Source organism: Alexandromys fortis, unplaced genomic scaffold, assembly GCF_014885135.2.
Source record: "Alexandromys fortis isolate MF-2015 unplaced genomic scaffold, M_Fortis_MF-2015_v1.1 scaffold_64, whole genome shotgun sequence".
In the NCBI taxonomy this organism is placed as follows: Eukaryota; Metazoa; Chordata; class Mammalia; order Rodentia; family Cricetidae; genus Alexandromys; species Alexandromys fortis.
The window spans coordinates 6,777,981-6,801,280 of NW_026067976.1; the positions used below are offsets into that span (position 1 = coordinate 6,777,981).

At 43.2% G+C, this 23,300-nt stretch overlaps 1 protein-coding gene across 6 annotated transcripts in view; it reads left to right on the top strand.

Annotated features, from left to right (window-relative positions):
• Frem1 (FRAS1 related extracellular matrix 1) overlaps positions 1-23,300 on the top strand; it is a 153,545-nt gene that overhangs the window by 77,201 nt on the left and 53,044 nt on the right. For 3 of the 6 annotated variants that reach the window (XM_050157418.1, XM_050157416.1, XM_050157417.1), the window contains 8 exons: positions 1,868-2,062; positions 3,243-3,428; positions 4,721-4,917; positions 7,618-7,813; positions 10,336-10,480; positions 12,524-12,665; positions 17,043-17,238; positions 22,536-22,800. In XM_050157418.1, the coding sequence (XP_050013375.1) occupies positions 1,868-2,062; positions 3,243-3,428; positions 4,721-4,917; positions 7,618-7,813; positions 10,336-10,480; positions 12,524-12,665; positions 17,043-17,238; positions 22,536-22,800 (1,522 nt within the window). Of the gene's footprint in view, positions 1-1,867; positions 2,063-3,242; positions 3,429-4,720; positions 4,918-7,617; positions 7,814-10,335; positions 10,481-12,523; positions 12,666-17,042; positions 17,239-22,535; positions 22,801-23,300 lie in introns of those variants that run through there. The other 3 variants (XR_007594476.1, XR_007594477.1, XM_050157419.1) reach the window with 3 other exon arrangements.

The following is a 23,300-nucleotide window of genomic DNA, read 5'->3' on the forward strand; positions in this document are numbered from 1 at the left end:
AGTGTACCCCTTTCTCCACAACCTCTCCAGCATAGGCTATCATTGGTGTTTTTGATTTTAGCCATTCTGACAGGTGTAAGATGGTATCTTAAAGTTGTCTTGATTTGCATTTCCCTGATCGCTAAGGAAGTTGAGCATAACCTTAGGTGTATTTTGGCCATTTGAACTTCTTTTGTTGAGAGATCTCTGTTCAGCTCAGTGCCCCATTTTATAATTGGGTTGATTAGCCTTTTACAGTCTAGTTTTTTGAGTTCTTTATATATTTTGGAGATCAGACCTTTGTCAGTTGCGGGGTACTTTGAACAGTTGGGTTCTCTCTTTTTTTTTTTTTTATTCCTGCCAACGTTGAAGGATAGTGCTTCCTTTATTGAAAACTATTTTAATTATTTTTTCAAAATCTCATATTGTACATTTAAAGCATATTTATCTCTCCTCCCCCTCCTCCCAGATCCACCCCTAGCTCTCTACCACCCATCACTATGTATCTATCTCTGTCTGCACTTATATATGTATCTATATATGTATCTATGTATGCATCTATGTATGTATCTATCAGTCTATCTATCATCTATCTATCTATCTATCTATCTATCATCTATCTATTGTCTATCAATCATCTATCTTTATCTACCTACCCATCTACACCCATCAAATCAATTTGTGCTGTCCAAATATCCCTGGGTGTGGCACCTGCCCGGGACCCTCTTCAACCAAGCGTCACACTCTTAAAGAAAACTGACCCTTCCTCTCCTAGCAGCTATCAAATAAATGGTTTCTATTGAACTCTCCAAACTTCACCATGGATTTTCTAGTTTTTGATCTTTTATTCATTTGCATACTCAATGGTATTGCCTCTGAATTTTCTTTGGTTTTTTTTTTTTTTTTTTTTTTTTTTTTTTTTTATACTAATTGTTTTTCCTTTTTTTTTTTTTTTTTTTTTTTTTTTTTTTTTTTTTTTTTTTGAATAAGGAAAATTACATCAAGCTCAACCTCAGTACTCTGTAGATTTGGCAGTGTGTCTGGTGAGAGGAAATAACATCACTGATCTTCTGGCCTTTCCTTTCCCTTCCCTTCTTTTCTCTCTTTTTCCCTTTCCTTCCTTCCCCTTCCCCCTTTCCTTTTCCTTCCCCTCCCCTTTCCCTTGTTCCTCTTCCCCTTCCCTCTTCCTCTTCTCTCCTCTTCCCCTCCCTCCCCTTGCTCTTCCCTTTTCTTCAGAGCTCCCAGCATTGTTTCCCTCTTGGCTCTTCAAGAATTGCCAAGAGTCCACATACAAAACTCTTCTGTTGCCTGGAGAGCATAGGCTGTCCTGTTTGTTGGTATGTGATGGGCTAGTGCATATTGTCCTGTTTGCTGATCAGTGATTGGCTAGTGTGTAGTAAAAGAAACACAGAAAGAAATGGCCAGAAAGTGGATGACCTTTCATTACACTTATCCAGAGTCCTCTGTGTCTCATGACTGCTGTGTGGTTGGTGCTTGTTCATTTCCGGTGGTCAGTGCACATGGAGAGATAATTACCAGGGGAACAAGGGCACTTTATGCCTCTTCCTGAGGTTGGTGCTAGTATCAAAGGGTTAGGAGGGAAGAATGAAGCATCCATAGTCAGGCTTCATCCCTGCCCCTTGTTCATTTGTGAGCTGTCAGACCCATGTTAGGCCCACTTAGCTCTCCATATGGTGGTCCATGGCTGGCAGGGATTTCAAAAGAGTCAACAGATGGACAAATATTTTTACATTATTTTCCTGACTATATTTAATTTTATAGTGATAAAATTAAGTTTCCTATTTTAGCCCCACAAATTCCTTCTCTTTCTACTCAGTGTGGGCAGAAAAGGTATGAGTGGGGTTGATCTTGGTGTTCTGTTTTCCAGGTGGCGAGATTGGCCTGGCACCTTGTTTTGACACCATTATATTGGTGCTTTCGGATGGTGAGGCCAGCCCTTTGGTGAATGACTGTTGCTACAATGGACCCGATCCATCTGCTCCTCTTCATGAGTCCTTTCCCATGTACGAGCTTAACATCACGGTGCATCCTGTCGACAACCAGCCGCCTTCAGTCCTTATAGGTGACTGTGTTGGTCCTGTGTGTATGAATGTCTTAGTGTCACACCCAAGGCTTAGTGAAAGAATTCTCTTAGATTAAAACACCAAGAAATGCAGTTGTTGTCCAGGAATCATCTCAACAGAAATGTATAATGAATTCAAAATCTGTAAAAAAAGCAATCACAGGGCAAAAGAATTTACTTGCCTGAAAATTTATGTTTCCACATGTAGAGAGAACGCAACAGCACATGTGTGTCTGTGTGTGCCTGTTACAAGGATGTCGAGAGCCTCAGATACACTGCTTTAGCTCACATGGGAAAGCATCATTTGCCGGCTGGAGAGAGAATAATTGATTTCATCCATAATAATTTCTACTAGCACAGAATGCGTTTACCACAGAGACCATTTATATACATTTAACCTTACATATTTTTCAGAAAGTCATCCCTTCGTAGGCATTGTGTATAAGTTCTGTCTCACAGAAAAATAAGCATATGTATGAACGCTCTTGTAATTTGCTAACTATCTCCCAAGCAATGTTCTGGAAAGGAAGCATTATCCCAGCAGAACAATTAAGCACCAAGGCATGAAAAAAAAATGTTCGTTATGAGCAATTCATAATCGCTCTCGGGCAATTAGCACTCTGACAAACACTGGTAGCGACTGATCTTGAGGAGTACATAAACTACATTTAGTGGCTTATCATTAAAACAGTTTGGCAATTCTTATTTCCATTTATCACTTCTATAGAGACACAAGGGAAATCAGAGTTCCTTGAGAATGACTGGAGGGCTGGAGCAGAGTGCTTAGCATGGCTGCCGCCTTTCCATTATCATCTGGCTGGCTTGTAGAAGAAGAAGTATACAATTCCATAAGTCAAATTAAATCCCACTCATTACCCCTGCATTTTTTTTTTCCGCAAAGAGAATTTATGCCCAAGAAAACGAGCATCTCCCATGAAAGCGTATTTGCCTGTGGGAGGCCGTGCTGGTGTGGATTGCAATCATGCCCTTCGGTTCTCACTATTCCAATGGAGGAGTTTAGGCTCACAGAAGTGTGCGTTTTTAAATTTTACTACATTTTTATTAATTGTTTTGTGAGTGTGTGTTCTGGGGGTTAAACGCGGGTCATCGGGCCTGGCAGCAGGCACAGTTACCCACTGAGCCATCTCACTGGCCTGTGACTGCTGTTCTTGGTGTGCAGGTAGGCCGCTCGTGGTGGACGAAGGCTTCTCAGGAACCCTCACGACTCATCATTTGACGGCCACTGACCCGGACACCGCGCCGGATGACTTAGAATTTGTTTTGGTGTCGCACCCCCAGTTTGGCTACCTTGAAAACACACTCCCTTCTGCAGGTTTTGAGAAAAGTAACATGGGCATACGCATAGGTAAGTCCTGATCTCCTGGCCGGCAGTGTCTTGCTAGTGTTTGTGGATGTACCTAGCTGGACCATGCTTAGGAAATTCACAAGAATTCAAATCACCATATATGCTTCCAAGAGATTATTCTGATGATTCTAGCTGTTATGTTGAGTCTTAATTGTTTCTCATTTTAACTTTTAACTTAGTTTTTCTTATGCATGGACATTAATAACTGAAATAATTAGAAACTTCACTTTTGAAAATGATTTGAATCAACACTGAAGTACTCACCTTTCCAATGCCTTCCTGGCAACGTGGCCCTGCGAGAGACTTAATCTGGTGGGAACCACAGGGTCTCATTCTCACAGTGTTTTAGCATTTTTAATAGGTATTACTGGAAAATACTGAGAAATATGCCATGATTGGTACTGAAAGAGAAAATCTGAAATGTTCAAGTAGGTCACATTAATCTTTTGTTGTTGTTTTTCATTTTTGTTTTTGGAGGCAGGGTTTTTCTGTGTTGCCATAGACGTCCTGGAACTCACTTTGTAGACTACACTGGCCTTGAACTTGGAGGTCCTCCTGTCTCTGCCTCCCAAGTGCTGGGATTAAAGGCGTGCACCACCATGACCCAGCTTAATTTTGAAAGCAAACTGTTTCTCAGCAACCAGAATAGCCCTTAATAAAACAAAACGTAAATAGAAAGCAAAACCCAAATCCTCCAACGATAATACTTTGTAAATAAATTATTTTTCAATCTCCTTTAAAGACATTTGTATTTTTAAATTTGAGTGAGATAAGATTTCAGATTAATCAAATTAAAGGTTATGCAACTTTTCTTGTGATTTAATTCACAATTTTCCTCTTCTGATTTAAGGCTAGTTGGACATCAAGCCAACTAACTCCACTCGGCGCAGTGAGTTTCTTGATGTCTGTTATGTAGACAAATCATGGATCTCCACTCGTTTTGCCTTTGTGTCAAAGAGGTGGCATCCTCCTTATCCAAGTATGACAAAAGTCTTGTGTCAGAAGGACAGTTTAGCCAAGGGCAGTTCTCTGTGACTTTCAGTTCATGTGTCTGGAGAGTGACCACGAAGTCCCCTGCATCTTGATGCGTGGTGATCACAGTTTCACTCTTCCGGCAGGTTTGTGTCCTTCCTTCCTGTCTATGGGACCTGCCTTTCTGTGGATGGCTGGTAGGCGTCGCACTAGCCCCACTGTGACCACATACCTGCTTCACGGAGAAGCAGCTGGTAAAGACCGGAAGTTCCTGGGGAGGGCTATTTATCATTTCCCCGTTCTGTCTTGGTGTGTGCTAGCTTCGTTCCGGTGGAGAGACATGAAGGCTTTGCACATTAACTACGTGCAGTCCAGGCACCTGAGGGTGGAACCAACTGCCGATCAGTTCATGGTGTACGCCACAGATGGGAAGGGACGCTCCTTAGAGACAACATTCCATGTTGTCATCAACCCCACAAACGATGAAGCGCCTGACTTTGCGGTACAGAATATCACTGTAAGAAACATACCGAATGTTCCTTTTTATTTTCTTATCTTTTTCTGATTTTTATTTTTGCCTAGATAATCCCTTTATGTTGGTCCAGGTGCACCTAATATATTAATTTGCTGATGAGTAAGAAAAAAGAATCTTAGCTATAGAATTAACACCTGTGAATTATTAGCCTAGTAAGGATGGGGTGTGTGTGTGTGTCTGTATGAGTGTGTCTGTGTGTGAGTCTGTATGTGTGTCTTTGTGAGTGTCATAGAGTACCTACTGGATTTTAGATTCCGAGTCTTTTCCGTGTATTCATAGTTAATCCCCACAATAGGCTTTTAGGGTGATGGTGTTTTTATTGCCATTTCATTACTGAAGAAATGGGGCATAAATAGGTTAACTAAGTAACCCAAGAGATTTATGGACATGCCAGATTTGTGTCTGTATACCATAATTTTTCTCTATGTTTTTATTTACAAATAAAAGAACCATATTCTCTACTCTATGCTTCACTTTCTAAAGCAAAACTTTAATACATGTATGAAATCTTTTCTTATCAATATGCAGTTCCTTTACACATTCTGCATGTCTATATATGATTATTTAATTCATACGCATGCACTCACTAGCAAGTTGAATGAACACAAACACAGTCTTTGGCCTCAATGGAACTTGTGTGTTGCTTTGAATAATTTTGCATCTTGAGCAGGTTATTTCTCTTCAAGCTTCTGTTTCCCCATCTTCAAAAATATATATGTACTTTCCCCCGAGAGATTCTTAGGATGATTGAGTTGGACAAACACAGTAGGCCCTTAATGAGCGAGGGTTTTCAGCACCATTTAGTGTGTCGTCTTCTTTCTAATATTGACCAAAGCCATTATTTTCCCTCATTCTTTTTGCTAAAAATAATCACATTCTAAATGCGAAAGTCTTTATTTGATTTTAATTTTCTCCTGAATCTTAACAGCACACGAGCGTCACCTCAGCGTGAGATTTTAGAGCCAGCTCCTGCCTCCCCTCTTCTTTTGGCTCATGGTTTACTCTGGAGAGCCCTTCAGTGATTATGTGAAGAAAAAAATCGATGACTGATCGCTCCTGCACCTATTTCTACTATCCTTATCTGCCCGGGGCAAGGGCTTCTGGAGTAATTAGGCCTCTGGGATCGCTCCTGCACCTATTTCTACTATCCTTATCTGCCCGGGGCAAGGGCTTCTGGAGTAATTAGGCCTCTGGGATGTTGTCCCTGATCCCTTTGTGAATGGAATCATGCTTTCACCCTTGCTTCCTCACACACACAAACCACACACACGCACACACACACACACACACACACACACACACACACACACACCACAGACCCTTGGGCATTGGCAGAGACAACTTTTAAGCTTTAAGAATTTTTTTCGTCTTCACAGAACACATTTGGCTTTCCTGTTAGAAAATGTCCTTATTGTATAGATAGTTGGTGTTCCATCAAAATGTTTTAGTTTGTTATAATCGTTTGCAAACCTATTTAGTATTAAATATCTGTATATATATATATATTCCTTTAAACTTTTTAATCTCATAATTTCAAGAAACAATTTAATTTCCAAAAATTCCTTGGTAATCTTGTGGATGAATTTACCATTTAAAAGAGATACATCACCACACAGTCAAGAGAAAAACACTTCATAGTTAAGCTCTATATAGATGGAGACTTACAACATGTTTTTAAACTGCTTTCCTAAAGTTCTCAAGGGTGGGGAAAGTGAGATACTGGTAAAAGTTATTCAATAGGTTTATCATTATGAATTAATCTAAGATTTTTTTGATCTTTGAGAAGGTCAGATAAGAGTCACATTGGTTTTGTCAGAATGTCACAGTGCACTTGCAGAAATGGTCCCTTCAGAGCCAGTGGGAGGAGCTGGAAAAAAAAAAAACCATAGGCTCTCACGAAGGGATCCCCTCAGGTATAAGGATAGCCTGCTGGTTTTTGATTCTTGACATTGAACAGCTCTTACTAGTCCTTGACCACGCCGCTGGCAGGCAGGCCTTCCCAGTCCTTTCTGGTGGATTCTTGAGAACATCTACACTTCCCCAGAATTCAGCAAGTGGCTTGGCAGGTCCCCAGGAAGCGTGTGTGGAATGTATGTACTTTTAGTCCTTAGATCTCCCGGTAATTCAGAACAAAAACAAAAAATTCCATGTCCTATCCTCTCTCTGAGAAAGGAAACAAACAAATAAAAAAAAAACCAAGACAGCTAAGATGGCCAAGTCCTAAATGACTTGCCGTCTTGAGGCAATAGCACTCCACGGTGGCAGTGGTGGTGGTGGTGTGTGTGTCTGTCTGTGTGTGTATCTCTGTGTGTGTGTGGAGGGCAACTTTGTGCACTTATTTCTCGCCACTTTTATGCAAGTTTCAGGACTTGAACCCCCATCGCCAAGCCTTGTGTGGCAAGTACTTTCACCTACCGAGCCGCCTCACCAGCCCCACACAGATATTTTAATCATGCACCCTATGTCATGCGTGCAATGAAAGAGCACTTGGAATCTTTAGAAAAGATCTTAGGAAGATGAATAGATTCTTTTTACATTTCTGTTAAACAGAAATTTCGTTTTCTCGAAGCCAGTATCTGAAAATGCCATGGAAAATTTGAAGTAGGACATTTTCAGATAAGTGGGGTGGATTTTTGTTCTTAGCAGCTTTTGAAAAGACTCTGCTGTCTTGCTCCTGCTCAGGTGTGTGAGGGTCAGATGACAGAGCTGGATTCTTCCTTCATCACTGCTGCTGACAGGGATGTTCCCAAGGACCCCTTACTCTTCAGCATCCCTCGCAAGCCCCAACATGGCCTCCTCATTGACGTGGCGATCAGCAAAGAGTCTCCTCAGATCAAACAGGAAATTCACAACTTCTCCATGGACCTTCTCAAGGCTGGTAGGCCATGACTTAGCCTGCCCTTTTGTAGACTCTAAAGTTGCAATAGGAGAAGCAGAAATTTGTTTGGTGGGTACCAGAGACTGGGGGAAGAGGAAAGAAATGAGCTGTTGATCAAAAGGTACACAATTTCAGTGCAACAAGACCGAGTTTCAGGCATCTGTTTGTGCACTGTGCTGACCATGGTTAGTGACATGTAGGGCATTGCTAATAGTTCACACATGCACATACTAACAAGGTGAGGTAATGCGCATTAGTGTGATGTAAACCTGCCACAAGTTGCACATATCAAAATTTCATGCTTACAGATTTTTGTTAATTAAAACATAAATTGGAAAACTGTTTTACTCCCCCAAAAGATACTAACAAATCATAGAAATAGGGGGAGGAAAGAGCATGTTCTTCATGTGTTAATTCCTTCAGACTGAGCTGTGGGTTCTTGATTGATGAGGAGTGTACAATCTCAGCCAGACACTGTAGACAGTTGCAGACGCAGGGGGATGTTTTCTTTGACTTTTAGAATACCATGAACAATTACCATGAACAATTTTATTTGTGATTATTGGTACTTTAACACAGAATTTTAACATAATTTAAAATTTCTTTTTCAAACTATTGAGATCATGGGACTAAATTTCAAGAGGCTAGTCTGCCAAAATTTCAACAGTTGAAACAAATATAGATCCACATATAATAACCACGCATTAGTCTCTGTGGAGAGAGTTTGTTCTTTAGGGAAATGACACACTGGAACAGCCTGAATTATTTTTTAATTACCTTTTAAACGACCTCATCCCATTTTCCATGTGTAAAAATACTTTCAAAAATTTGAGCAAGTATGTGGTTCTGGAATTAGTGCCTGATCTCAGAGTCCTTTCTTCTCTGTGTGTTTCATTTTCCCAACCTGGAAGGTCTTTCCTCACCTTGGCTTGGCCAAGATGGCGCCTTCAGAACACGGCGCTCTCCTCCCACAGGAAGCCAGCTCTTCTCCGGACTTTGTCCTGGCGCTTTTCTCTTTCCCCTCCTGTCTTTCCAGTGTCTGTTTCTCTAATTAGAATGGAGTCTCCTTGTCCCAAAGGTTATTTTGTAATAGTTGCAGATGCCGTCTCGTGTCTGAGCCTTAAAAACCAAGTCACAGTCTCAGTTTCTGTGAATTGTAGAGAAATAAATTCCGGGACTTCATGGCTGATAAAGACCAAATCAGTTCCCATGTGCTGCAGACAATAGTGTTACAAACATAAGGAAAGGGAATAACCGCTTAAAATCTACCCCCGGGAGGTATGATTTTTGTTGATCATTCATTCATTCATTCATTCTTTTCTGTTTTCAGAGTCAGGTTAGATGATGCACGCCTGTAATTCCAGCATCGAAAGAGCCTGAGGCAGGGGGATCAAGAGCTCAAGGCTTTCAAGGCCACCCTTAGCTACACAGGAAGAGTTTATCTACAGGGGGAAAATGACAGCTTAAAGTCTCTTTTCATTCATTTATTTTTTTGTGTGCATTTTGGGGGACTCGTGGGGTTCCTAGTGCCATGGCTGATGTGTGGAGGTCAAGGGTCAACCTGTGGCATTTGGTTTGCTCTTTCCCCCATGTGGATTCTGGAGCTCAAGCGCAGGTGTGAAGACAAGAACCTTTACATTCTTAGCCATTCAAAGACCCAGGACAGTTTTTTAAAAAATGATAATTTTGGTTAATGTTATCAGATTAAATGTGTCATGTATGCATTGGGCAAGTTAAATAACATAGTCAATTCAAATGAAAAATAAATTGTTCACATGAATGCGTATTTTGGTGACATTTTTAAAAGTTAGGTTTTCCTTGCACTTTTTTTTTTGTTCACTTATGGCCATATTAAAAACAAAGCCAAACAATTTGAAGATATTCTCACAAACATCCTGCCCCTAACCATATAGAATTTGCCAACCCCTGCCGTAGTAGGGTAACTCACAATCACTTCCTTTACATTCTCAGCAGAGCCTGGGATGCTTTCGGCAACCACAGGGTTTTACCCTATGGAAGTACTTCACTGCAGTTTTTCATGGCTCTGTTCTATTTTAAACATTTTTTCATTTCTTGGCATTAGTGGTCATATGTCAGCAAACATTTTGCCTAAATCTCAGCATTTCTAGAGCTTTATCGTACATTTTGAAAATAGTAACTTAAAGTTTTCAATTGATTAGGCATAGGATCAGTGGGTAGGATTGAAGGATGGCTAAGGAGTGTTTTTATAGTGAAGCTTTGAACTACTTAGGATTCATTTTGGTGCCTATTTTTAATTTTTCACGTGTAATTCACTGTCTCAGATTTGTTAAATACCACATCTTTGTTATTACATGGTTTATGCGGTCTCCTTATTTTAGAAGAGGAAATTTAATGGGCTATGAATGCTCCACAAAGCAGAGTTCAAGTCACTTCAATGCACTGGTTTGTGCATTGGGCACACGAAAGCCTGGTATTAAAATGGCGTATCTGTGAGATGTGGCTGGCTCGACCAAAGCAAGACTCTCCTTCTCCTCTTTCAGGAATGAAGCTGGCCTATGTCCATGACGATTCAGAGAGTCTCACTGATGCCTTTGTGATCCAGTTGTCTGATGGGAAGCATACAATCCTTAAAACCATTTCAGTTGCTATCACCCCAGTGAACGATGAGAAACCAACGCTAAGCAAGTAAGCCCCCTGAGGGGACTGACTTCTGATTTCCACGAAGTTCTGTGGCTCTAGGTACATGGAGAGAAGCAAGGGTTCCCTTGGGCCCATCTTCTGCAGCTGCGCCGCCACTCAGACATCAGGACCTTCCGGTGTAAAATAATGCGAGGAAACGTGACCTAAACAATTAATCCTGAAATGATTTGATCTCCTTCTAAAAGTCCAGATTAATTGTAAATATAAAAATAACTGAACACAGAGTACTAAAAGGCATGTGTGTGTGCACATATGCGCCCACAGGGCTGTGCACAAACACACAAAATGCACACCATAACTCGACTGAAGGGTGGCAATGTTAACTGCCAACAGTCCTCACGGTAGATTTCCTCAGACTTTTTACTAAGAGTGATCAAGAGAAACACCCAGTCTCTCTTGTTTAGTCGTCTTGGTACTTCTCTATCAATTTGTACTACGTCCCATATGGATCAACACCATACTCTCTCACCTCAGAATGCTACGTCTTAGAATTCTAGTGCTGTGGACTGTGAAACTGGTTGGCAACCCCCTCGCACAGGGTTGCATTTCTGTGGTGTCAGCAATCTCTTCTGCGGTTGTCAAGCGTCACAGTTCACAGACTGCAGAGGTCTTCAGAAGGCCCGGCAGGCCGTTAGGGAGAGCTGCAGGCATGTGTCTGGCTCTTGAGGTCTCTGCTGAGACTTCCCCTTATGTAATGGTGTAGCCTTTAAGCATTAAGTAGACCAGCTGAGTTTCATCAAGCTAGGAACACGTTCCTGCGAAGCTTTCAACTCCTACAGTCTCCTGGACAGTGTCGGGAAAAGAAACCAGACAAGTGCCCGTCTTACCTTTCTCACTAGCTCCCGTCTTTCTACTTCTAGAGTCCCTTCTAGACGGATTATCTCTAACACAGCCCTTTCCCCAAGGTCTCTTTTGGGGTGGCCCAGACTGTGATACTTGTCACCCCTACATGTAATGCTGCCAGTCTTTCCCTGCCACATTCATCTTGCTCATGGTCACTCATCTTGGACAAGGCCCTGCTAATCTCCGTAAGCTCAGCAGCAGACTCGTCAGCTCTAGACTCCTGCAGTTGGCTCATCCGCTCCACTGCAGAGGTGGATGAAGTCCTTCTGCTCCGATCAGAGAAGTTGCCAGTCCTGGGCTAGCAGAGAGCCTTCTTTGAACGAAAGGGGTTGTAATGATGCGTCGGGCATTGCCTTCTCTGCAGAAGACCTGGTGGTCCCTGATGTCAGCTGGTGAGACTTGCTGTCCTTCGTCCCAAGGCCAAGGACTTTGAGCGTTCTTTTGTTTCTCAGAAGCAAAGCAGTGGAGGCGGACAGTAGTCACGTGTGAGCTCACTATGACCACAGGGGAGAGCGGAAACACTGGGGAAAGAAATCCCTTCCACACTTGGGCGAGGCCATGGAAAGGCTGCGGAGCCCACATGGAAGCTGCGGAGCCCACACGGAAGCTGCGGCTGTCACTGTTTCATCTGCTCGTGCTTCCCTTTGGTGTCTGGATGCCAGGAGTCAGCCCGGTGGCTCTACTTCAGGAAGACGAACCTGGGAAGATCACATGCACCACTGCCTTTTCAGGAGGAGAACGAGGACATTAGAGGATCACAGATAACCAAAGAGTATTGCCTCAGGAGGGCATTTAGGAAGAACGTTAAGACATATAAGTTGCTTTTGGTAGGATTCTGTCTGTTGCGTTAGAACTATAGTACCTGACCTACTTTCTTCATGGAGACATTGGAAGCATTAAATGAAAGACTGGAAGCAAAATCATTATATAAACTACTCTTAGAAAATCGCAAAGTTCCACTCCTGTAAACAATGAGAAGCATCTCTCACGTAGCACCCTAGTCATGACTGCTGGCTCTCACCCCCTTTTCAGACTTTGGTATATGACTCACAGTTTCCAGTACTTTGGGTGCTAATTCTTATTTCTTAGTTCTTGAAGGTGGAATCTGTGCTAGCCGATATAAGTGTTTCCTGCCGAATTGCGCCCTCCTTTTCCACATCTACATGTGCATTTTCCTTTTTACAGGAAGGCTGAAATCTCTATGGCCGCGGGCGATACGCGTGTTCTGTCTAGTGCTGTTCTTTCTGCCATTGATAAAGACTCTCCCAGGGAGACCATTCAGTATTTATTCCAAAGGCTTCCCCAAAACGGGCAACTTCAGCTTAAGGTAAGTGGCCCATGAACACATTTATTTAATTTATCATTATTATTATTGTTGTTGTTAGAGTGCTTTTGCATTTTTAAGATTTATTTATTTATTATGTATACAGTATTCTGCCTGCATGTGTGCCTGCAGGCCAGAAGAGGGCACCAGATGTTATTATAGATGTTGGCTCATGAAGAGCAGCCAGTGCTCTTAACCTCTGGGCTACCTCACCAGCCCCTAATTAATTATTTTTTAAATGTATGTGTGCCTGTGTAAATTTATATGCATCACGTGTACAGGTGCCCATGGAGGTCAGATTCCCTGGAGCTGGATTTACAGAGGGTCGTGAAAGCCCTGATATGGGTGCTGGGAACCAAATCCTGATCCTCTGCGAGATCAGTACCAGCTCTAACCACCGAGCAGTCTTTCTGGCCCTAGAATGACCCTTTCACCTTTATTTCCAAAGCAGGTGTAAATTCTATCAGCACTTACCTTCATACAATTGAAATGTATTCTCAAATGGGCATATTTTTCACTCAAAAATAAAACATTTACTTTTTCTTTGCCAGGAGGAACTCATACCCTTCTGAATTTTCTTTATCAACTTGTAATAAATCCAATATTAAGGCTCTCCATTGCTCCCTTCCCCTGAGAATTGTCCCGAGATTCGGAAGGAAAGGCTTACCCATTTGGAACAAGCTGACTTCTAAGGAGAATCCAGCATATTTTGAGGGGTCTACATCCTCACCAGACTTTTTCATGCTGATCCATGGAACTTAGATTTTTTTTCTTTTTTTCCCCCCATCTACATTTCTCTTTTCCATCAGAAACCTTTTAAGATTGTTGCCATGCCCCTTCTTTTCCTCCCTGTAACCCTCCTTCCCTCTCTTCTACTTCTTCCTTCTAACTTCTGTGCCCTCCCCTCCCATCCCTGTACCGCTCTGCGAGATCAGTACGAGCTCTAACCACCGAGCAGTCTCTTCGCATTTCTCGTTTTCTCTGCCATGATCTAAGCTATTCTCAGGAACATGGCAGTGTTTAAAATATGTCTTTATTTTGAAGTCCCTCTTCCCAGCCTTATGCGATGTGGGAGAGAATAAACTCTCGAATCAAAAGCTACACTAGAGAGTGGTCCGTGTGGTGGTCCTCCCACCCTGCTCACTGATGGCTGTCATGTCTTAGTATCCGTTGTATTCGAATCTGGCAAACTGCATGGCAGTAAGTCAACACTCCAAATAGATCAGATATGTATATATACTCAAACTTTAATAGAAAGTGTATCAGACAGTGGTGGTGCGCGCCTTTGATCCCAGTACTCAGCAGGCAGAGGCAGGCGGATCTTTGTGAGTTCACGGCCAGCCTGGTCTACAGAGCCAGTTCCAGGACAGGCTCCATAGCTCGTAGGAGAAAGGTGAAAAGGATGGAAACATGAAGGAAGGCGCATGAAGGGTTAAATCACCCGGGTTCTGTGCTAACTGTTCCAGCAGCTTGCTTACGCCCTACTCTCTCAATTTCTTTTAGTCCGGTAATAGCAAATTTCCAGTCTATTCAGATTGCGGGCAAGATGCTTAATGTTTAGTCCAACGTGAATCATCGATCAGCCACTTGAGAAGGTCAGCCCACGCACGGGTCAGGATGTTTATGTGAACGGTAGCTAGAGACTAGCGACAACCTCTAGCGGGCCACGGTGTGACTGCCTGAATTGCGTGAGTCTTAATCTTAACGCAGGCCGGTTCAGAGCGGAAAAGCTGCGAGGCTTCGTCCTGTGGGGAACAGCTTGATTGTCACAGAGCGTGGGTACCACAGAGAGTCAGAGAGAAGAGCAATCACTGATTTAAATTGAGGTACAGCTGTGTCCTTATTTCATTTCGCAGCGTAATGAAGCAGAAACACAGCGAGAGCGCACACGTTTGGGTGGCTTGGGGCCTGCGTTGCTTTGAATATGAGAAGATCCAGATGGGGCCAGGGTCCCAGCAGGCTGCACACCATTTTCTCACACCTCCCTCGGGCTCGCTGAGGCTGGTTGACTGAGGCTAGGGACCAGGCCTCCAGGCCTCGTGGACTCTTAAGACTTCTTGTGTGCTTGTTAGCGCTGCTTTGGTTTTGTTTGCTTGTTTTTTTTTTTTTTTTTTTTTTTATTTTTTTTTCATTTTGTGTTTCTCTCTCTCTCTCTCTCTCTCTCTCTCTCTTTCTCTTTTCTTCTTCCTTTTTCTGCCTTCAGATGATTCTCTTAAGTCAAATCCATACTTGGGAATGCAAATGAAGAATTAGAAACAAGAGAACAAATGATGCCTTCCCCTGTATTTATTTTCTAGGACAGTATTACCAAGAGGAGAAATTAAATAGGATCTTATGCTGCCGGGTTTGAGAGAGTCTGTTTGAAAGTCTCTACTTACAAATAGACCTCATCAAAGAAGGAACCTAGCTTAACTACTGCAACATAAGTAACTCTACCCAGGGGACCTGCAGTAAGACATACGTCTGCAAATGTCATGAGGGCAGAAATATTAAAGAAGAAATCCCACCAAGAAGAGCAAGAGAAGTGATGACGTAGAGAGGAGAGCCCAAGTCTTGCTGGGAATTGGGGGTGGGGGTTGACCAACAAATGATCAGAGAGGTAAACCGCAGTATGGTTTATATTGTGGATCAGCGAAAGTGATGCTTTCCTCCAGTTACACGGAATGAGTTTTGTGAGCCATTTTTTAAAAAAGCTATGCTTGGAACTTGGGAGAATTAAAACAGGACGATTAATACAATATAGGTCTAATAGTTTATCCCATAATACTTTCTCAGTATAAAAGCCTCTTCTAACAACAGCGACAGCCATAGTTTCTGCCCCAAACTGCAGAACACGCGCTTAACTAGGATTGACTTGAGCTGGGTTTTGAAGATCCTGATGAAACCGTGGATGGCACTGACAGTGAATAGTTTCCACTGACTGTGTGTGTGTGAGTGCGTGTGTCTGTGCATGTGTGCGTGTGTGTATGCGTGTGTGAGAGAGTGTGTGTAAGAAAGAGTGTGTGTGTCTTGTGTGAGAGAGGAGGAAAAAAGTGTGTGAGAGTGTGTGTGTGAGCGTGTTTGTGTGTGTGTGCACGTGCATGTGTGTGTGAGAGAGGAAGAGAAAAAGTGTGTGTGAGAGTGGGTTTGTGTGTGTGCATGTGTGAGAGAGAGTGTGTAAGAAAGTGTGTGTGTGTCTTGTGTGAGAGAGGAGGGAAAAAGTGTGTGAGAGTGTGTGTGTGAGAGTGTCTGTTTGTGTGTGTGTGTGTGCACGTGCATGTGTGTGTGAGAGAGTGTGTGTTTCTGTGTGTGAGAGAGGAAGAGAAAAAGTGTGTGTGAGAGTGGGTTTGTGTGTGTGCATGTGTGAGAGAGAGTGTGTAAGAAAGTGTGTGTGTGTCTTGTGTGAGAGAGGAGGGAAAAAGTGTGTGAGAGTGTGTGTGTGAGAGAGTGTCTGTTTGTATGTGTGCACATGCATGTGTGTGAGAGAGTGTGTTTGTGTGTGTGCACACGTGCACATGTGTGTGAGAGAGTTGTGTCTGTGTGTGAGAGAGGAAGAGAAAAAGTGTGAGAGTGTGTTTGTGTGTGTGCACGTACCCACATGTGTGCATGTGTGTGAGAGTGTGTGTCTGTGTGTGTGAGAGAAGATAAAAAGTGTGTGTGTGAGAGAGAAAGTGTGTGTTTGTGTGTGTGCACGTGCGCATGTGTGTGAGAGTGTGTATCTGTGTGTGTAAGAGAGAGAGGAAGAGAGAGAATGTGTGTGTGAGAGAGAGAGGGAGAGTGTGTGTGTCTTTGTGTGTATGTGTGTGTGTGTGAGAGAGAGAGAGAGAGAGACAGAGAGAGTGTGTGTGTAGGGGGTGAGATGGGAATCTGATGGCTTTCTTTAGGTTTCAGTAAGACTAGAAAACACCAGTTCATTCTGGATTTGTTTTACTTGAGCTTGGAAGCAAATAAGCCACCTTGGGGGAACAAAAAAAAAAAAAAAAAAAACAACAAAAAAGAGATTTTATTAGTTGTGCAAAAATAAAAACTAAGATAAATAAAAAGAAGAACTTCTAAAAGAAAAACATTTAATTTCTAAGTAGCCTGTTTCAGCGGCTGATTGCCTTCCTGTTCTTGTTAATTGGGATATTTAATCAGCCATGATTACTGATGATAAATACCTTGGAAATACCAGTGCTGTTGAATGACTTTGTCAAAAGTACACTGGTTGAAGCTGTTTTTCATGCCAGCTCTTAAAGTATTTTAATATATTTCTTTGAAAAGAAAAATATAAGGTTCCAAGGCAGAAACTAGTCTAGAATTTCCCCAGAGTTCCCACTAGAAGTTTTTTAGGGCCCGGGGGAAATAGCCACTAATAGCTGGGGAAAGCCAGGGCCCCTGACTGACTGTGGCACTTTCCAGATAGGAAGGGACTGGGTCCCTCTCTCAGCTGGCATGCAGTGCACCCAGGAGGATGTGGATCTGAACTTGCTGAGATACACACACACTGGCAAGATGGATTCCCAGAATGGGGACAGTTTCGCCTTCTACCTCTGGGATGGGGACAACAGATCACCTGCGTTTGACTGTCACATCACCATCGAGGATTCGCGGAAAGGTGAGGATGTGTTTGCCCATGCTTCCCGGGACAGGGATCGCCAGAGGAAGTGGACTGGTGTAAGAGCACACACGCATGTGCTGTGTGGGGGTCCAGAGCCTCTCCTGACTTCCACAGGCTTCATGCGGCACAGACACACACTCAGGCCCAACACCAACATGCAGAGGAGAATGTGAGCTCCTGACGCTCCAGTGCCACTGCTCTGTGTTTATGGTTGCAGCTTACACCACGAGGTTAAGAATCGTAGCTTGTTCTCGACCACAACGTCTCAATGTTTTCAGATCAAACAGTCTCTGATCCTGTTTCATTGACTGAACGCTTCCTTGTTTTGCCTTGGTTGCTAGGATGCTCAGAATTAAATACAACGATTCAAGTGCAATTCAAATAACAGAAAAATGTTTTATGTGTGTGGTATAATTACAGTTGTACTGAATTAATTTTTCATCATATGAGTTAGTATTACTTTTGGGGGCATATTTATATTTTATTTACATGTTTTCCAGCTATGAAACTTTTCTAACACTAAGGACTGTCAGATAGATAAGCTAGATGACTTTGGATACATTTATTCTTCTCTGTAAAACTGTCATCGTACTGGTTAGGCTGTGATAACATCTGGGAAGAAGGAGCCTCAGTTGTGAAATTGCCCCCATCAGACTAGACTGTAGATCATTTCTCAATTAATGATTGATGTGGGAGGGCCCAGCCTACTGTGGATGGTACCACCCCTGGCCAGGTGGTCCTGGGTTGTAGAACAAAACAGGCTGAGCAAGCCATGGGAGGAAGTCACCCAGTATCCCTTCATGACTTCTGCTTCATCTCCTGCCTCCAGTTCCTACCTTGGGTTTCCTCGATGATGATGGACTGTGACCCGAAACCCTTCCTTGCTCAAGCTGGTTTGGGTCAGTGTTCTATCAGGACAACAGAAACCTCACTAGGAGAACGGTGTATGCAGGATGCTCAGGCAAACGGAATACAGCTCTCATTTTGGCACAGGCAGGTGATAGCGCAGGCTATCTACTGACTTAGCTTCAGAGCGCAGGGGAAGCCGTTCCACAGGGACCTGGAGCATCTCCTGTCCCGTCATCTCCTCATCTCTGAGGCTACAGTCACTTCGGAAGCGAGAGGCTGAGTCACATGTGAACCAGGGCCTCATCAGTTGCTTGAAGGCAGCTCACTTTTCTGTACACCTTCCAGTGGCTGAAGCTTAGTCATAGGCTGTATTAAGGGCAGTTGGGCAGTAGAAACGTCAGCAGGTGCCCAGAAGGGAATGATGCTAGGGTACAAAGTGCCCTACCACAGTCCACCATAACTGATAGACAGTTATTTTAAGAAAGATTTACGAAAACCTATAGTAAGCAGACAGATGTATTTGTCCATTAACATTTAAGAAGCTCAGAATTCCTCTTGCTTCTTTGTGTGGTGTTTTATCACTGTACAGCATTATATCCTATTCTTTATTTTATTTATGTGCCTTTTGACATTTATAAGTTGATTATTATGTTGCTCACGGTATCACATGTATAACTTTTTAAAAGATTTATTTATTTATTTATTTTGTTTTTTGATTTTGGTTTTTCTAGGCAGGGTTTCTCTGTAGCTTTGGAGCCTGTCCTGGAACTCGCTCTTGTAGTTCAGACTGGCCTCGAACTCACAGAGATCCACCTGCCTCTGCCTCCTGAGTGCTAGGATTAAAGGCATGCACCACCACTGCCCGGCCCTATTTATATTTTTTATTTATTTTTATGCTGTATGTGTATGAGCTTTGTATGTATGTCTGTGTATCATGTGCACCTGGTGCCCCTGGAGACCAGAAGAGGGCGACAGATACCCTAGAACTGCAGTTACCAATGGTTGTGAACTGCGATGTTGGTGCTGGAAACTGAACCCAGGTCCTCTGCAAAGAGCATCCAATGCTCTAAACTATTGAACCATCTCTCCAATCCAAGCGTACCTTGTCTCAAGTAGAGTCATATTGAGTAGCTGGTCGTACCATCTCCTTTATACAGACCACATGCTTAGTTCTGTCTAGGACCTATTATAAACAACTTTAACCTTCCAGTTGTGATAAGATGTGTTCTGATTTCCACAGTGGCAAAAAGGATGCCTTTAGGAGAGGTTTAGGGTGCACAGGTCTGTAGTTTAGCTATTTCCAAACTCTGCCTTCCTTCCCAGTGCTGAAGAGCTGGGTACTCTTCCTCCTCCTACAGGCGGCTATGCCCCTGGGAAAAGGGCTCTGCAATATTTTGACTTTCCCTGCTAATATTTGTTTGCTCTTCTTATTGCGTTTGGTGTGTTTATCACCGTTACCTCAAAGCATCTGCAAATTAGATTTTCATTTGAATTTACAATGGTGTTTCAGTCTTTCATTTAAATTGGAGATAAACGGCTCAGTATGCTCAAAATACCAGTTTGGTTATTTGAAACAGAATTCCATCATCTTGGCACTCCTGACATTTTGGAATGAATAATCTTTGTCACAGGGAATTTTCTTGTGAACTGTGGTATGTTTAATAGCAAGGCTGGCCTCTGCCAGTAGAAACCAATAATATGATCTTTAGTTATTGATAACCAAAGATACCTCCAGAGTTTGGTCGGACAGATGGCTCAATGTTTAAGAGCATTTATTGCTTTGCAGAGGACTATGTTTGGTTTCCAGTACCTACATGATGACTCACAGCCATCTGTAACTCAAGTTCCAGAGGATCTGATGCCCTCTTTTGGCCTCTGCAAGAACTAGCCACACACACACACACACACACACACACACACACACACACACACACTGAATAAATAAATGTAAACATAAATATACTGCTTGGTGTTTTATTTCCCCTTATTTTCTCAAGAGGTTTGTCTTAGTTAATTTCTATTTCTGTGATGAGATACCGTGACCAAGGCATTCAGTTTCAGAGGGTTGGGTCCCTAACCACCACTGTGAGGAGCGGCAGGCAGATAACCATAGTTCAGTCCCTAACCACCACCATGGGAGCAGCAGCAGGCAGGTAAGCATGGCTATAGAGCAGCATCCAATGCTTCCATCCCATTCACAAGCTAATTGGGTTTTGGGTTATTGTTTAGTTGGGTTTTTGTTTGTTTCTTTGTTTTGTTTCTTGAGACAGGGTTTCACAGTGTAGCCCTGTCCATCCTGGAACTCACAGTGTAGACCAAGCTGGCCTGAAATTCAAAGATCTGCCTGCCTCTCTGCTTTAGGATTAAAGGCGTGTGCCACCACACCTGGTGGCTTTTGTGTTTTTAATCTGTTTCACATATTTTATCTTTCTTGTTGGATATTTGCCCCTTTGGTGCCTGCCGATTGTTGAGGAGGGAGTAGAATGGTGCAGTGGTTATGAGTTGTGCTTCTAGCTGGTGACTTGGAGCTGCTTCTGGCTCTACTTTATTATTAACACATAGCCTCTAGCAGAAGTAACACCTCCACACCCCGATTTTCATCTGTGGGTTGCCATAAAGCTCTTCCTCTCAGTATAGCTGAGCGCATGGAAGAGCCCAGTCCTATGCCTGACACCAAGCAGCCCTGCTCATTTCTATTCTTTACTTATGGTGTGGTGTTAAGAGTCGAGCCTTGGTCCTTGGGCATGCCAGGCAAGCGCTTTATCACTGAGCTACATCTCTAACTTAAAACCTTATTATTTTAGATGTGATCATTTTGAATGGCTGTCCAGTGAAAGAAACATCGTCAGCGAGCACTAATCACTTCTATCTCGCTCATTCAAATGCTCACCTATGGGCTTTCTTAAGCATTACAAGCAGGTGTATTATACAATGTACCCTTGCTTCTTCTGTGAAGGGTTTGCTCAGTCCTTTTGACTCGTCCTTTTCTTTAGTTAGAAAGGATCCCCACAGCAGTTAGTTTTGACTTGATTGCAGTTTGGCCTTTGTTGTTTATATTTGCCTTGGACGTTGTGTTAGTTACTGTCCCCGTTGCTTTGATCAAATACTGAGAAGCAATTTGGGGGAAGAAGGGCTTATCTTGGCTCACAGTGCGGGGAGACATGGTGGCAGGAACTGGAGGCAGCTTGCTACCCATTTTGCATTCAGTGAGGAAATAGAAAAATGAAGACTGGTGATCGGCTTGCTTTCCTTTTTATTCTTTCTGGCCTCATCTCATGGATGATACTGCCTACATTCGAGGTGAGTCCTTAGCAGCTGTACCCAGAGTTGTATTTCCATGATGATCCTAAATCCAAACAAGTTAAGAATGAGGGTTAAGCCGGGCCTTGGTGGCGCACGCCTTTAATCCCAGCACTTGGGAGGCAGAGACAGGCAGATCTCTCTGAGTTCGAGGCCAGCCTGGTCTACAAGAGCTAGTTCCAGGACAGGCTCTAAAGCTACAGAGAAACCCTGTCTTGAAAAAAAAATGAAGATTACACATCCCAGGTAGCACATGTATTTAATTTAGGGAGTTTTGAGAATGGCGGACATGAGTGCTCTGTTTGCAGCATTTCCTCCCTTTTTGTTCCTCTCCAACGCCTTCCATTTCTTCCATATACCCCCCACTCACTCTCAAATTATTGGCTCTTCCTCTTCAATCTCTATTGCTACATCCATATGCACACGACCTGCTGAGTCAATTTAATGTCGCTCATGCATATGTGTGCTTAGGTCTGACCACTGGGGATTGAATAACCTTATCAGGGGCTCATTCCTAGACCAGACTGGTTCATCCACTTTCAACAGCTGTTAATTGCCTATAGGTGGATATTTGCCATCTAAGGGTTGCGCCTTGTGAGATTCCCGCCATGCACATTGATTGGCATGCCCACTGGTATTGTCGTCTTTGTGGGACTTGTTTAGATAACCATAGTGTTAAGATTTCATAGGTGCAGCTACCCTCTCATACATACAAAACACTATCTCCGCAGGTATTCTGATCATCCAACTTCCGGTGTTTCCGGCCCCTCTTCCACTATGTTCCCTGTACCTCAGACTACGGTGCAAATATGTTGGAGTTGGGTGCCCCAAAGGCAGTAGTTCTCTGCCTTTTGAACAGTTGTGGGTTTCTGTAATGGTTGCATCTCCTGCAAAAAAAATGTCTTTGACGATGAGTGAGAGATTTTATAGCCGAGAAACACCTTGGCTTTTCTCTTCTGGCAGCTTGCATGACCCCTTTAACCCTTGGGGAGCCAGTCCTGAGGGAGGAGCTGGAGGAGCTGGATCCAGATCAGGTCCACCCCAGTTCCTCCAGGTCCTGAGTCTGAAGTGTGTGGTACCTTCGGCAATAGGGGCATCAAGCATTTTTAAATATTAATCTTAACCAAAATCTCCTTGCCACACAGGTGATATTGTGATTCATGCAAAACCACTCGTGGTAGCCAAAGGTGACAGAGGTTTCTTGTCGACTGCCACTCTCCTGGCTGTGGATGGAGCAGACAAGCCCGAGGAATTACTCTACCTCATCACGTCCCCACCGCAGTATGGCCAGGTGGAGTACATCCACTATCCCGGAGTCCCCATCACCAGCTTTAGCCAAATGGACATAGCAGGACAGACAGTCTGCTACATACACAAGAGCTGGGTGGCCGTCCCCAGTGACAGCTTCGGGTGAGCCCATGACATTTTTCTGAACCCATCCTTAAATGAAAGTTTAGGAAGAGAAAAGGAGTGGAGTTAGTATATTAGCAGTAGCCTTTGTGCTGTGTGTTTCTCTAACATCTTACATAGCTTCGGGATGCTTGAAACAATGCGATCCTTTAAAGGAGGGAACATGAGGTCCTTTCTGGCTCCCCAATAGCTGGGGTTTCTTGTTTCCTGACTGTGGCAAAGGTGAAAGCCTGCTATTAAAATGATAGAAGCATTGCAAATCACCAGGGCTGGGGTTAAAAGCCAAGTGAGATCAGCAGATCTGTGTTCAAGCTCTTCTCTGAAAAGAACACAAAGAACCGAGAAGACCCCCCCCCCCGCTCCAGAAAGACGTAGAAATGTAATTCCCCCTTTCCGACTGCATTTTTCTATCTGAGGAAAAGGCGCATATTAGCATAATAAATTTGGCATGCGCAGACACTGCCTTTTGACACAACATGTTCCTGTAACTATATCATAAA